At 35.5% G+C, this 12716-nt stretch overlaps 1 protein-coding gene across 2 annotated transcripts in view; it reads left to right on the forward strand.

Moving 5' to 3' along the window:
- The window catches only part of LOC111004184 (phosphatidylinositol 4-kinase beta), a 44717-nt gene extending 33003 nt beyond the window's left edge, over positions 1 to 11714 (forward strand). For both annotated transcript variants that reach the window (XM_045629026.1, XM_045629027.1), the window contains exons 3-11: positions 2118 to 2318; positions 3134 to 3400; positions 4346 to 4516; positions 5062 to 5151; positions 6130 to 6273; positions 6465 to 6643; positions 7466 to 7577; positions 8170 to 8311; positions 9254 to 11714. In XM_045629026.1, coding sequence (XP_045484982.1) covers positions 2118 to 2318; positions 3134 to 3400; positions 4346 to 4516; positions 5062 to 5151; positions 6130 to 6273; positions 6465 to 6643; positions 7466 to 7577; positions 8170 to 8311; positions 9254 to 9435 — 1488 coding nt within the window. In that variant the 3' untranslated portion in view covers positions 9436 to 11714. The remainder of the gene's footprint in view (positions 1 to 2117; positions 2319 to 3133; positions 3401 to 4345; positions 4517 to 5061; positions 5152 to 6129; positions 6274 to 6464; positions 6644 to 7465; positions 7578 to 8169; positions 8312 to 9253) is intronic.
- The last annotated feature ends 1002 nt before the right edge of the window (positions 11715 to 12716 follow it).

Here is a 12716-nt window from a genome sequence, read left to right on the forward strand (position 1 = left end):
TCATCGCCTACTGTAAGCACACATGGTGTCGACTTTATGGATCTAAGGCAAACCGATTCACGATGTTTTCCATCACCATTCAAGCGAATACAGCTTGGGGTACAGACGGGGATCGAACTTACGACCTCAGAGATGACAGTCGCAAGTTGAAGCCACTGCTCATATAGTACCGAGGGAACGGCCGAGTTATTTAATAATACTAAATATTATATTATTAAGTAATATAGGTTTATATTGATTATATCAACTTATATTATGTTTAAAATATAGAACAATGCCCAAACAATTTTACGAAACGATTGTTCCGGTTAATCTCACACTATGAGATCACAAACAAATTTAGTCTATTACCGTGTTCACCTTGGTGTTATCAAATAATGCAACTTAGCAATGAAGGTTTAACCTTAGTTATACGTACTGAGCTTTTAATAACAAGTATTACACGACTAACGCCCGCGCGCTATTAAATACCAATGGTTATTGTAACGAGTCAAAGATTTAAAATTCGATTACGATTCGTAGTATGGCTTGAATATTTTAGATCCCGTAACTATCTTTTTAAAAAATATACATACGTTATCGAAATCGGATGCGGAAGAACAGTTATTTAATCTTGAAAATATCGTTGTGACATTAATTAAGGTGCCTTTAACCTTAACAGCTTAAAGGTGGCTTCAAAAACATGGAACTCTCGTACGTTAAAAATGTAATAGATTTTTATATTGAAGTAATACAACCTTGCAAAACTAAATCATTTCAAACAACTAGTTAATATACATATATACAATTATAAGAAATTTAATTGTACAAATATTCGGAGCAGCAGTGTCCAGAAGGGTTCTGTGGTTTTGGAAGGAGTTGGCTGGCTTAGTTGCCAGGGTTCAAGCGCCTAAAAGAAGGGATGCTGACACATCAAGCATTGAACCCGGCCTCCCCCAACTTTATAAAACAGGGCGATTTGGCCGATGTGAATGGCCCTTGCTGAGCCAAGGTCCATTCGACATCATTCATGGCCGCAGAGGACCGTGAGATTTTAACGGCTGATCGCGTGGCTGGATACCGTGTCCTGCCTCGGGCGATTGTAGGTGGCCGTGGGGTTTTAGTGGGTATGCAAAGTAGCGAGTCCCACATAACCCTTCACCACCAGGCAACCGTGACGCCGGAGGGTATGCGTAACGCATTTCCCCACGAAAAAGGAAGCCTTAGTTGGCCAGGACTTTACGCACATCGGACCTAATGAGAGTCTTAGTGCGGAAACTCAGGCCACCGAAAACTTTATGAGAATTAAATATACATATATACAGAGTAATATACATTTTATAAATAATAAAAGCGGTTTTTATATACATAAATAATAATGGAGAGTTCGGACGAAATTGAATGAGATTTAGAGGCTAGAAATAAGGGCTACTGCAATTTTTTGGAGTATTCAATTTTACTTAAAAACCAAACGAGTTATATAAAATATATTTGAAGATGTTCTCAGTAGCAAACCCACGCTTTCCACTTTTCCCACGAAACAGTTGTTGATTGTTGAGGTCAGCTAATTTAAACATTGCGTCATCTAAGATTTTGGTCTCTGCGAATATTCATTGAATGTTATTTGTAGTTATGAGTCCCACATATATATTAGGTATTAAATACATAACAATTCAACCAACCCCGACCATGGAGACGGTACAGTGAAACGTCACGAATTATTTGTAAGCCTCAATGATTCCCTCTCAATTCGCGTAAAGTTTATGTTCAGGGTTAATTAAAAATAGATTTGGTTTTTGTAATCTTTCAACGTTCTCTGATGATTCAAATTCGAATATAGCATTGATAAGTTTTCTCCGTGTGCGTCAATTCGTTTTAATGTGACAAAAGATTTGGCAAACAAATGGCGCGAAATACGCTGAAATTGCACACAATATATTGTACTGGGAAATGATGAAATAATTTAATTATAACAACAAGTTATTATTTATGCCGTTTCTTCACATCTACCTAAGTAAGGCATAAATCTAAAGAAAAATTGCTAATAATCCAAGGAAAAATACAGGTTTATAAGTCTAACGCTGTCACAGATTGAAAATATAAAATAATCCTGACATTAGTTATAATTTATTTTTCAGTTCCTCACGGCCCTTACAAACATCGGTCGTCGTCTCGCAAGCGTAGCAGACAAAGAGAGAAGAAATGGCCGACTTCGCGCTGAACTGGCCACTCTTGATCTGAACCTACCGGCTCGGGTTTGGCTGCCACTGCATAAGAAGCCACACTGCGTGCTTAGGATACCGCCTCATGCCGCAGCAGTGCTTAACAGCAAGGACAAGGTATTGTCTTTTATTAACATAACTTTTACACATTTAAAGAAAAACACTTTTTAACGGATTATAGTTATGTATTGTTGTAAAATGGAGGACACCGTGAGCAATTTCTGCAAAAACCCTACATCTTTTAGTCGATACCAACTCCGGGGAAATAAATACAGATAACACAACATTTTCTGCAGCTGTAATACTTTTTGACATTTAACACCTTTGTCTTCAGTCACCGTGACCACGCACGCTGTAAAGCACGCGAAACGTCGGTTTAAATTTAAAATTATGTACAAATAATTATAAGTTTAAATACAACAATACATAACTATAATCCGTTAAAAAGTGTTTTTCTTTAAAAGGACAAGGTACTGATTTGTTCTACATTGTTATACAATGTAGATAATTATAATAGTTTTAGTTCTCAAGGGACGAGCTAAAACCATCGAGTAATACTGTAACTGATAATTCTGGGGTGGCAAATACAATATTAATTTCCCAATATTAATAGGATTTCTAAATTACAGTCAATTTTACAATGTACTTTTGCACTTCTATGGATATTATGTGTTGATGTTTTCTTCAAATTCTGCCTTTAACGATGTCTAGAGAACTACTAGAAAACTACTTGTTTTATTTTTATATTCCCGCCTTTTTCGCGAAGGGCTAGGCAGAGACAACTTGATATGGTCCCTACATACCTCTCTCGTTTCATTCACTTTCATGACATTCACCATGCATGCTCGACGGTTATGGGCACGTATCTATTATCTAGACGAAACTAGTTCCATAGAAGCAGTGAATTAAAGTTTGTTCACTTTAATTTTCAGGCACCCTACATAATGTACGTAGAAGTCCTCGAGACGGAGGGGCACGAGCCATTGCCCCCTCGCCTTTTACCACCCGCGCCACCTGCCCCCCACTCGCCGCCCATACGTCACACGAAAAGCGAAGAGAATTTAGTGCCAGAGTGGCCAGCGCTTTCCATGTACTCGGCGATGGATGACGTCGATAATAGCGATTGTTGGAGCCATGATGATGACGAACTAAGCACGCAGTATCATACAAGAGCACCGGCGCCTGATTGTGTTTCCCAGGTATAACAGTTTAAAACAAAAATTAATTTCCTTAATACTGGACTTTTAGCTATAGTTAATGGTTGCAGCTCCTAACAAACGTTGTGTAAAAAAAACTTGGCGATTAAAAAAGGTGGCGGAGAGTTAATTGACAGTTCTTCTCTTCCGATCATTGACACGCCCTTGATTTGAAAACTGGCAGTAAATGTAAAATTAGAAGCATTCAATGTATATTTCTTTTTTGACGTTCATACGTGTACCTACATGAATAAATTATTTTAGATTTTTTTGGATGTTATTTTGAGTTTCTTTTTGTTAATTAATTGTGCACTTCTTGTACTTTACCCTCTGTAGGTGTTTCTGTTTTTATTGTTCCATATTAGTTCCACACTATATCAAAATCTTGGACCACACTTCCCTCAACACAAATTATACAAAAATATTTAATGAAAAACCTAATGCATAAAGATTTACTCGTACGCCATCTAATAACAAAGATTTATTATATACTATAAAATTATATTCCTATTTATTTCGTCACAATAATTAAACTCTATTACAAAATAGTGTTTGAATGACTAGAGTATTCAGCCGTAGCGTTTGTTACAACATATAATAAACTGACTGGTTAATGCTTGGGCCGTTCGTACGATAGAGTCATTATTTGGCAGAAATAAAAAAGATGAAACATATGACATACAAATATTTTAGTACAGTTATAGTAGACCAAATCACATTTTTCCATTTTACTTTTTGTTTTTTATGCAACTTTGGAAAACACCATCAAAGTTGTGGCCTGTCCACGCCATATTGACTGTTTGAAGAGTTTCGTCAGAAAGTGAAATTTAATATTTGGTCCTTCGCGCCGGATATGACCCTATTACACTTAAAAAGTAACCTTTGTACTAAACATTAAATCATCAAACCTGCTCAAAAGTCTAACTCTAAAGCCCTAAATTGTTCCAGTTGTCCGTGTTATCAGTGACGTCCATACAGTCCACCTCCTCTTGCGGGTCCCGTGAATCAATGGCCGTGGGTGCTGGTGAGGTGAGGCGTCGTTTGGCTGACGCGACTGCCGCTGCACCGCCGAATACCTTCAAACATGACCCTGCTGATCCATCAGCTGTGGCCCTTAAGGTTGGTGAAAATTCTTCTCATAAAGGAAGCCTCTTTTCTTTCTCTCTCTCACTCTGTCATACCACAGCTTTGCATACGTCACGTTTTAGTATAAGTAAAATTACCTGTAATTCTGAATAGAACTTATTAATTATTGTAATCTGTGCCTTACGGAGAACTCCTCCCTTCTTACGAATTGACTTGATGTATCTATCTTTCTATAGACACTAATGAATTATTTTACATAATTTTAAATTTTTTCCCGACGTTTAAAATTTAAAATTAAGTAAAATAATTTAAGTTTATAATAATACATAGCTCCAATCTGTTAAAAAAGTGTTTTCTTTAAATGTGTAAAAGTTATGTTAAAAAAAGAAAATACTATCGGTCAAGTACGCTTTGAGCTATTTCGTTACAAACATACATTATAAATATCTCCTTTTTACTAACTTCAAAAACTAATTAGGTTATTAATTCTACGTGTAATTATTTAAATCTACTGTTAATTAGATTTTTTGATAAATTTTTAAAATATTCGTGTGTTAATAATGTGTTTATATTTGCAGGAGTCTTGGGAGAGCAAATTAGCTAGGATGCGATCTTCGTCTCCTTACGGCTACTTGGCTGGATGGAGGCTTCTTGGGTGCATTGTTAAGGTGAATAATTTTTAACTGAATGTTTTTTTAATTTTGTATTCAGCACCATCTAGTGAGCGTGGCCCGTAGAACAAAGTATTATTATCAAAGTTTTAAATTGGCCTATACAAATCTTTAAAAACAAAATTAATTCTACTCGATTGCATAGAGATATATTGACAGCGTTTCTGATATGCGATTTACGTACATAAAGTACGCGAACCATAAACAAGACTCCCTACTATTGTACTCTTCACAGAAGTTAACTAGGCACCTGACTGTGACCGGCCCTCGCGATAGTAGTTATTGATTATATATTATAATATAACCGTTTATCAATAAGGGGATTGTATGTATGTATATTTTTTCATAACAGTTCCATATCCATAGGTTAATAAAAACGTAACGTAAACGTAACGGTAGTATTTAATTTACTGATCGTACTGTCGCGTGAAGGGCGAGAGCGGTAGGCGATGGGGTGTGGTGGGAGGGGAAGCACATTCCACGCAGGTGCCAAGTTGATTTCTGCGGGTAGTTGTTTTTTTAAACTACCCACAGAAAACTTTAAACTATTTTCTTCCCAATACTTGCGTAGTCGATCATAATGGTAGCTGTACACACTCGGCGAGACACCCCGAGACAGGCCGAGGGCGAGAGTGTACAGTAGAGCTCTCGTCTCGCCTCGCTTCCTCGCAGTCGGTCTCGCCTCTCTCGGTCGCCTGTCGGTTTTTTGCGCACGAGTCAAAGGGTCTCGCGAGTAAAATGAGAGCGACCTGTACACACTCGTTCAATCACTTGCTCGATGACTGTGGTTATTGTGGTTATTATGTGTTACAGCAGCGGTTTCCACGTCCATTATTAACGGTGTTTTAAATACAAATAACGTAACTAGTGTGTACAGGCTGCGCTCTTTTCTCGGTCCTCTCGGTCGAGACTCTCGGCGAGAGGCTCTCGCCGAGTGTGTACAGCCACCATTACATGTAAAATTATTTTTCGCAGGTGGGCGATGACTTGCGTCAAGAGATGTTAGCGGCGCAGCTCCTACGCCGACTGCAAGCCGTGTGGGACCTCGAGCGAGTCCCGTTGACGTTACGGCCCTATGAAATCATTTGCCTCGACAAGGAGTCTGGCCTCATACAGCCGGTGAGTTGCTTTTAGGAATGTGGCGCTACAACCCTGCGGTCTAGCCTTTAGCACCGATGAAACGAAAATGAGACAGACACATAAATTTATAGGATTTTAAAGTGCTCTAAGAAAACCTATATAGGATAGTTATATTCTTATACCGTCATGTTTCTGAGGAGGGTGAATGAAACCACATTTTTTTTCCACAGGTACTGAACTCAGTGTCGCTGCATCAGATAAAAAAGCAATCGGGGAAGTCGCTCCGGGCTTGGTTAGAACTGGAGCACGGTCCCGGGACCAGCGAAGGTTTCCTCCGAGCGCAAAGGAACTTCGTGCACTCGGCTGCTGCCTACGCCCTCACCAGCTACCTTCTGCAACTTAAGGACAGGTGAGGTCATCAAATCATTAAAACACTGATTTGTATAGATAGTGCAATTCAGGAAGACGCGCCCTACCACTTTTTAGTTGAGGGGATCGCGGGGTGCGGGGAGTTACGAACGGTCAGCGGTTTGTTGTAGTGTGCGTGTGTACCGATAATACTCAAACATTGACGGACACATATATGTACTATAAACGGTTAGGAGGAGTAGTGGGGCGCGTCTTCATTGGGATTGCACTATCTATATATCAAGTCACGTAAGCAAACGCGTTTTTTTTTAAATTAACGATATAATTTATTATCAACCATTATTTATATATACTTTTATTATGTTCTCGTTCTAATTAATTAATCATTCATTAAAATAATAATTTAAAGTTAAATCATCGGTGCTATAACCTTTTTAGGTATGGGCCTCAGATTTCTGAATCTGTTTCATGATTATTTTTAAATCTAATAGGCAAGTTGATGATCAGCCTCCAGTGCCTTCTTGTGATACAATTCTTTTTAGTAAACTAAGTTACACTTAAACTACTTATTAGTCTTAAGTTAGGCTAGATCATAATGCTCCATGATCATAGTGAAGACCAATGTATAAAAAAAGGTAAAAGCAACAATTATACTTTTTTGTTGTGCATATGTGACTTCGGACTTTTGAATTGGGAGAAATCCAGAAATTCAAAAGTCGATTTTTTTTTAAATAATGATATAAAGCCTTTTTGATTTCACATCGTTAAGTTCAATTTCAAATGGTCGTATATTATTGCTATATATTATTTAATAGCTTAATGTTATAATTTATAAGTTATAAATTATATATCTTTATTCCAGACATAATGGCAACATTTTACTGGACAGCGCCGGACACATAATCCACATTGATTTTGGCTTTATATTCTCCATCTCACCGAAAAACTTGGGTTTCGAGAGTTCGCCATTTAAGGTATTTACGAGATGTTATCATTTTTATAAAATCTGGATTAAGCTACGTGTATGGGATGGTTTTCTATCCTTATTTTTGTAGAAAGTGAAAAAATAACAAATGTTGGTTAAATGTTTCAATCTAGTAATACAATATAATTTGTGAATTTAGCTGGTAAATGTGTAAAAAGAAAAAAAAATACTGTCATTCCCATAGATAATTTCTAAACCATAAAATATTGTTGAGGACTATAGATTACTTATAAGGTGTGCTACGATACATAGACTCGGAGATAAAATATTTCCCCCTTAACATCTATCGTCATCATCAGCCAATCAGAGCTTCGTACGTCGACTCAAAGGAACGCTGTGATTGGTATTAAAATATATACGCATAAGTTAACTAGGCACCTCGCTGTAATGACGTTTTAGTCATAAACTTCATAAAAAATTCAAGTAATCTTTAAGGCCCCTCAACACTAGCGATAGTAGTTATTGATTATTCCTAATATTAATAAGAGGCTCGAATGTAGGTATATTTTTTGGGGACGGTTCTATTTCCATTGGTTATAAAAACAATTATAATTTTAGTTAATTTTTTTTTTAATTTTCAGCTGACACCGGAATTCGTCGAAGTAATGGACGGCGAGAATTCAGACATGTTCGCGTATTTCAAGATTCTTATTCTGCGTGGATTAATCGCGGCGAGAAAGCATTGCGATCAGATATTGCATCTTGTCGACACCATGAGAATGAGTAAGAGTTTATATTTAAATCTCACTTTAACCTGTAGAAATTCTAATTTAAAATATTATTTTTATCTGTATTTTATTTACACAACACTGTTCTAGCCATAGACTTAGTTTAGGCTTAGTCTCAACCCTGGTAGTTCAAATAGCTATAGCAATAGATAACACAAGCTCATACGGTAATGAAGGCAAACATCGCGAGGGAAGTCTATTCTTAGACATAGACAAAATATTTATTATTAACGCAAAAAAGTACAAAATAATAATAATAATAAAAAAATAACAAAAAAATGTTTTTAGAAAAAAGTTACATTTTCAGTTCACAATAACGTTATTGCAATGTCATAGTTTGTAAGTCCCGACTCGGTGATACAACGGTTGGCATCTCTACCAAGAAACGTTATAAGTGTTTATAAAAATATATAATCTTAATATATATATTTCTTGTGTGCGTGTGTATGTGACTGAACTCCTCCTAAACGACTGGACCGATTTAGACGAAATGTTTTGTGTGTGTTCAAGGGGATCTGGGAATGGTTTAGATTCACAATTTTGTCCGCTGGACAATGTTTTTTTAATTAATTTTCAATTTATTAGTTGTTGTTGATTTTGGAATGTTTTACATTGGATCCGACAGACGGCGCTACCATCGCAGTGTCAAATTTTAAATAATATTCGAATTTTAATTTTAGTCTGTCCCGAAATTTAAAAAAAGTTTTGTTATCATTGTGTAATATCATGTGTGACCATGTGCTGGATCGTTAGATATTGTCATAACATTTGAATAATAATTTTCATCAAAATGGCTTATTAAAAATTTAAATTTTCAAATTAAAGACGTGTAGACAGGACAACGTCTGTCGGATCCGCTAGTTTTATATATTTTTTATAAGTGTTTTAAATTCATAACTAAATTTAGCACTATATCAGTTGCCTCTGTCCATTCCAGGTGGTCAGTTGGCCTGTCTGCGCAGCAGTAGCTCCGTGTCGAACTTTCGTTCTCGTTTCCACGTGGGTCGTACGGAGCCTCAACTTCGACAACTCGTCGATCGACTCGTGAATGACGCACTCAACTCGCTATCGACTCGTCTTTACGACAATTACCAATACTACACCAATGGGATACTTTAGTATTGATTCGATAAATAATGAAGCAAACGTTGTGTACGTGCGTATACGTTTTATAGACGTATACGTACGAGGACTTTATGTCCACGTATACGTACGTATTTAATACGATTCACAGATATGAATAGCGATCGTGGTGTACGTATACGTCATACCAACGTATACGTCATACCAACGTATACGTATAAGTGCGTCATGTTGACGTATACGTACGTATTTAGTATGAATAGCAATTTTGAATCGCGGTGGTTATGTGAACGTCATGGCTAATGACGTATGATAGGTAATTTGAATGTTTAAATTGTTTGGATGTCATAATTTGTTTAGAAATCAAAGTTAATACTAGTGTGAAATAACATAATACACAACGTATTGAGCAAATGCATCATAAAATGCGTAGTTGTTCAAGATAATTCCATAATCTTTTAAAAATGGTAGAATAAAACGAACATTTTATTATGTTAACAGTTATAATAATTTTGATCACAAAATACTTAACCATATGATCGTAGATTCATGATTGCATTAATTTTGTGCCATAATATCGGCCTATTGCAATATCCATTCGATTGGCGTTTATTCCTAAATCAATTACAATGACGTCATTAAAGTCTTCAGAAACTTAGGTCAGAAATTAATGGCATTTCATATTTCCAACGTATTTTAATGACGTCATCACGCGTTTTCACATATGGCTGTTTAAAAGGCTTTAGTGGCGCGTAAATATTAATTTTTAATGTTTTGGATCCTGGGACCTGGATTTTTTAATCGTTTGACCCGTCCATTGTCGTAGTTCCGTTAGATGAGCGTAATTGTTCTCTCTATCAACCGATATACGAGGGAAAGAGATAGAGATTGCGTCGACAGAGTTTGATCGTAATGACAGATTATGTTTGGTAAAAAATCACGGAATATTGTTGTTTTACCCAAAAGTCATACAAATTTGGGAATGCTTACTTTTAATTCTTTGTAGTTAATAAAAATTAATTATTAATACGAGAGTATTAGAAAGATTCGTTTCTGAGTTTTACATTAGACATTGTTCGTCGATTTTCCTACTTTGATTGAATTGTTTGCGAAAATATTTTATATTAATATTAGCCAATTTTAAGACTATAGGCGTTTTCTAGTGAAATGACTTTCCACAAAGTCTCGAAAGAAAGAACAAAATAATGTTTTTCTGTATTAAAGCCCTCTGAAAATGTTAGTGTAAATATATTTCGCAATGAGAAGACTGATTGTTTCAGGCGTGGAATGGTTTAGATTAGTTTCATATTTAAGTTTTTTATTGTAAATTGTATGTGCGAGGATTAGTTTAAATATTTATATAGATAGGATATGTCCAAGACACCAATTAACGTTTCGATTTTAATTCTTTAAAAACGCTATTTAAATTTCCGATTTTCCAATTCTAGATTTATTTCGACATGTGTAAGTTCATACAATCATTCCATTATTATATTGACACGGCTGATTTTGGATAGTTATTCTAATATTCAGCATTTAAACGATGGTTGACTGGGAATAAATACTAGGCCACGGAAAACTTAATTTTGAAGCCGCTAGAAAATTGCCGATGCCGTGTTCCTAATGTTTGTTAGAGTTTAGGTCTTATAAGGGTTATAGTTAGCCGCTTTAACAATTTTTCTGTGGAGATATTAGTTCGGGGTTTAGATAAATTCATACAGAATCTTTGGTCCCATAAAATCGGCTAGTAACGTTTCTGTCAGTGGTATTTCTACTTTCGATTCTACTTATACGGTTCTGTCTGAAATACCCTCTAAATGTAAATATTTTGGATAATGACGGCTAAACAGACCGACTGGATTAGGTGAAATCTTGTTGAGAGAATATGAAATTGTTGTCACGTGGTCAATGTACGCTTATAAATGAGAATAATTTTGGAACAATATTTTTTAGTGCGTGCTCGAAATGTATCGTTATGTATGTGTCGACTGACAAGTAGATAGCTTAAGTATGTAACTTCGATATTTTATCTTAACAGCCGATTTTCCAATTATGCGGGTAGATGAATAATGTGGGTAGTTTAAAAATTTCTTCTATACAATGTTCAAATTGGCATGATTGAAAAATCGACCCTATATAATCTTGTATGTTTGTCTTAAAATTGTAAATAGGTTTTCTCAATAATGAATTCAGTCCAAATTTAATGTTTCTCCTGAAATTTGATTATTGCATGTTATTTATCTCTGTGTACAGATAATTGTAGGTAAATAACTAAATATGTTTATCTTTTTTTAATATAATGATTATACTACGAATTTGGAGATCTTTTATTGTTCGCCTTTATTAAAACGTCAATTATCCAATTGGGATTTTTATTTTTACTTGGTTTAGTTTTGTATCTATGGACTTGGGTTTATTTATTAAAGATTACCACTTCATATATAAGTACTCAATCTATGGTGTACTACAAACTCTTTTATCTAAAATATATCACAATTAAAATTTAAAAAAAAATTATAAAAAAACAATAAAATTAGGTACCAGAAATGTTTGAAAAGCAGAAAAGAGAATAAAGATACCAGCAAAACAGCGGGTTAGGTTCGAGATACTTATACGAATGCTTTTTTTCAAACGGATCTTGATAACTAAAAATATTAAATACATAATTAGATGACACAGCTAATCAAAATATTTTTTTACCAAAACATTATATACATGACTTCCTTATTCATTTGAAAGAATAATGGTCCTTGGATAATTCCTCCTGAATTTCGTTTGAAGGAGCGAAGTAATGTACTAAAATATGGCTTCGTCGATTTAAGTATTAACTTATTTATTTAAACAGTATTAATAATGTTGCCCTAGACAGCGGCGGACACAAACTCACAGTGGTATATAAAACATTTGAATTAACTTAAAGCAGTCACTTGTAAAGACTGACGGAGAGTCTATATTTTAAACCGAGTCGTCGGGAAATCAATGTTACCGACAGTAGGAACGTGCATATAACATTTATATATGTGCAAAAAATGTTTAAAAAACAAACGTCCACCCATGCAAAGCCGGGACTGGCTGCTAGTCATATATATGGCACGTGATAAGAGTTGTGGACATAACATTATGAATTATAGAATAAAGTGGCGCAAATCAAGGGCGTAGAACGGAAGAGAAGAACTGGGAATAAACTCTCCGCCACTCTATAATCGCAAAGTTTTTTCTTTTTCACAAAGTTGGTAAGGAGCTGCAACCATTACATCATGTTCCATATTATGACATCAGTAATAAAGAATAAATTAAATACACAAACAAAGGTTTGT

This window comes from Pieris rapae, chromosome 7 (assembly GCF_905147795.1).
Source record: "Pieris rapae chromosome 7, ilPieRapa1.1, whole genome shotgun sequence".
NCBI lineage: Eukaryota > Metazoa > Arthropoda > Insecta > Lepidoptera > Pieridae > Pieris > Pieris rapae.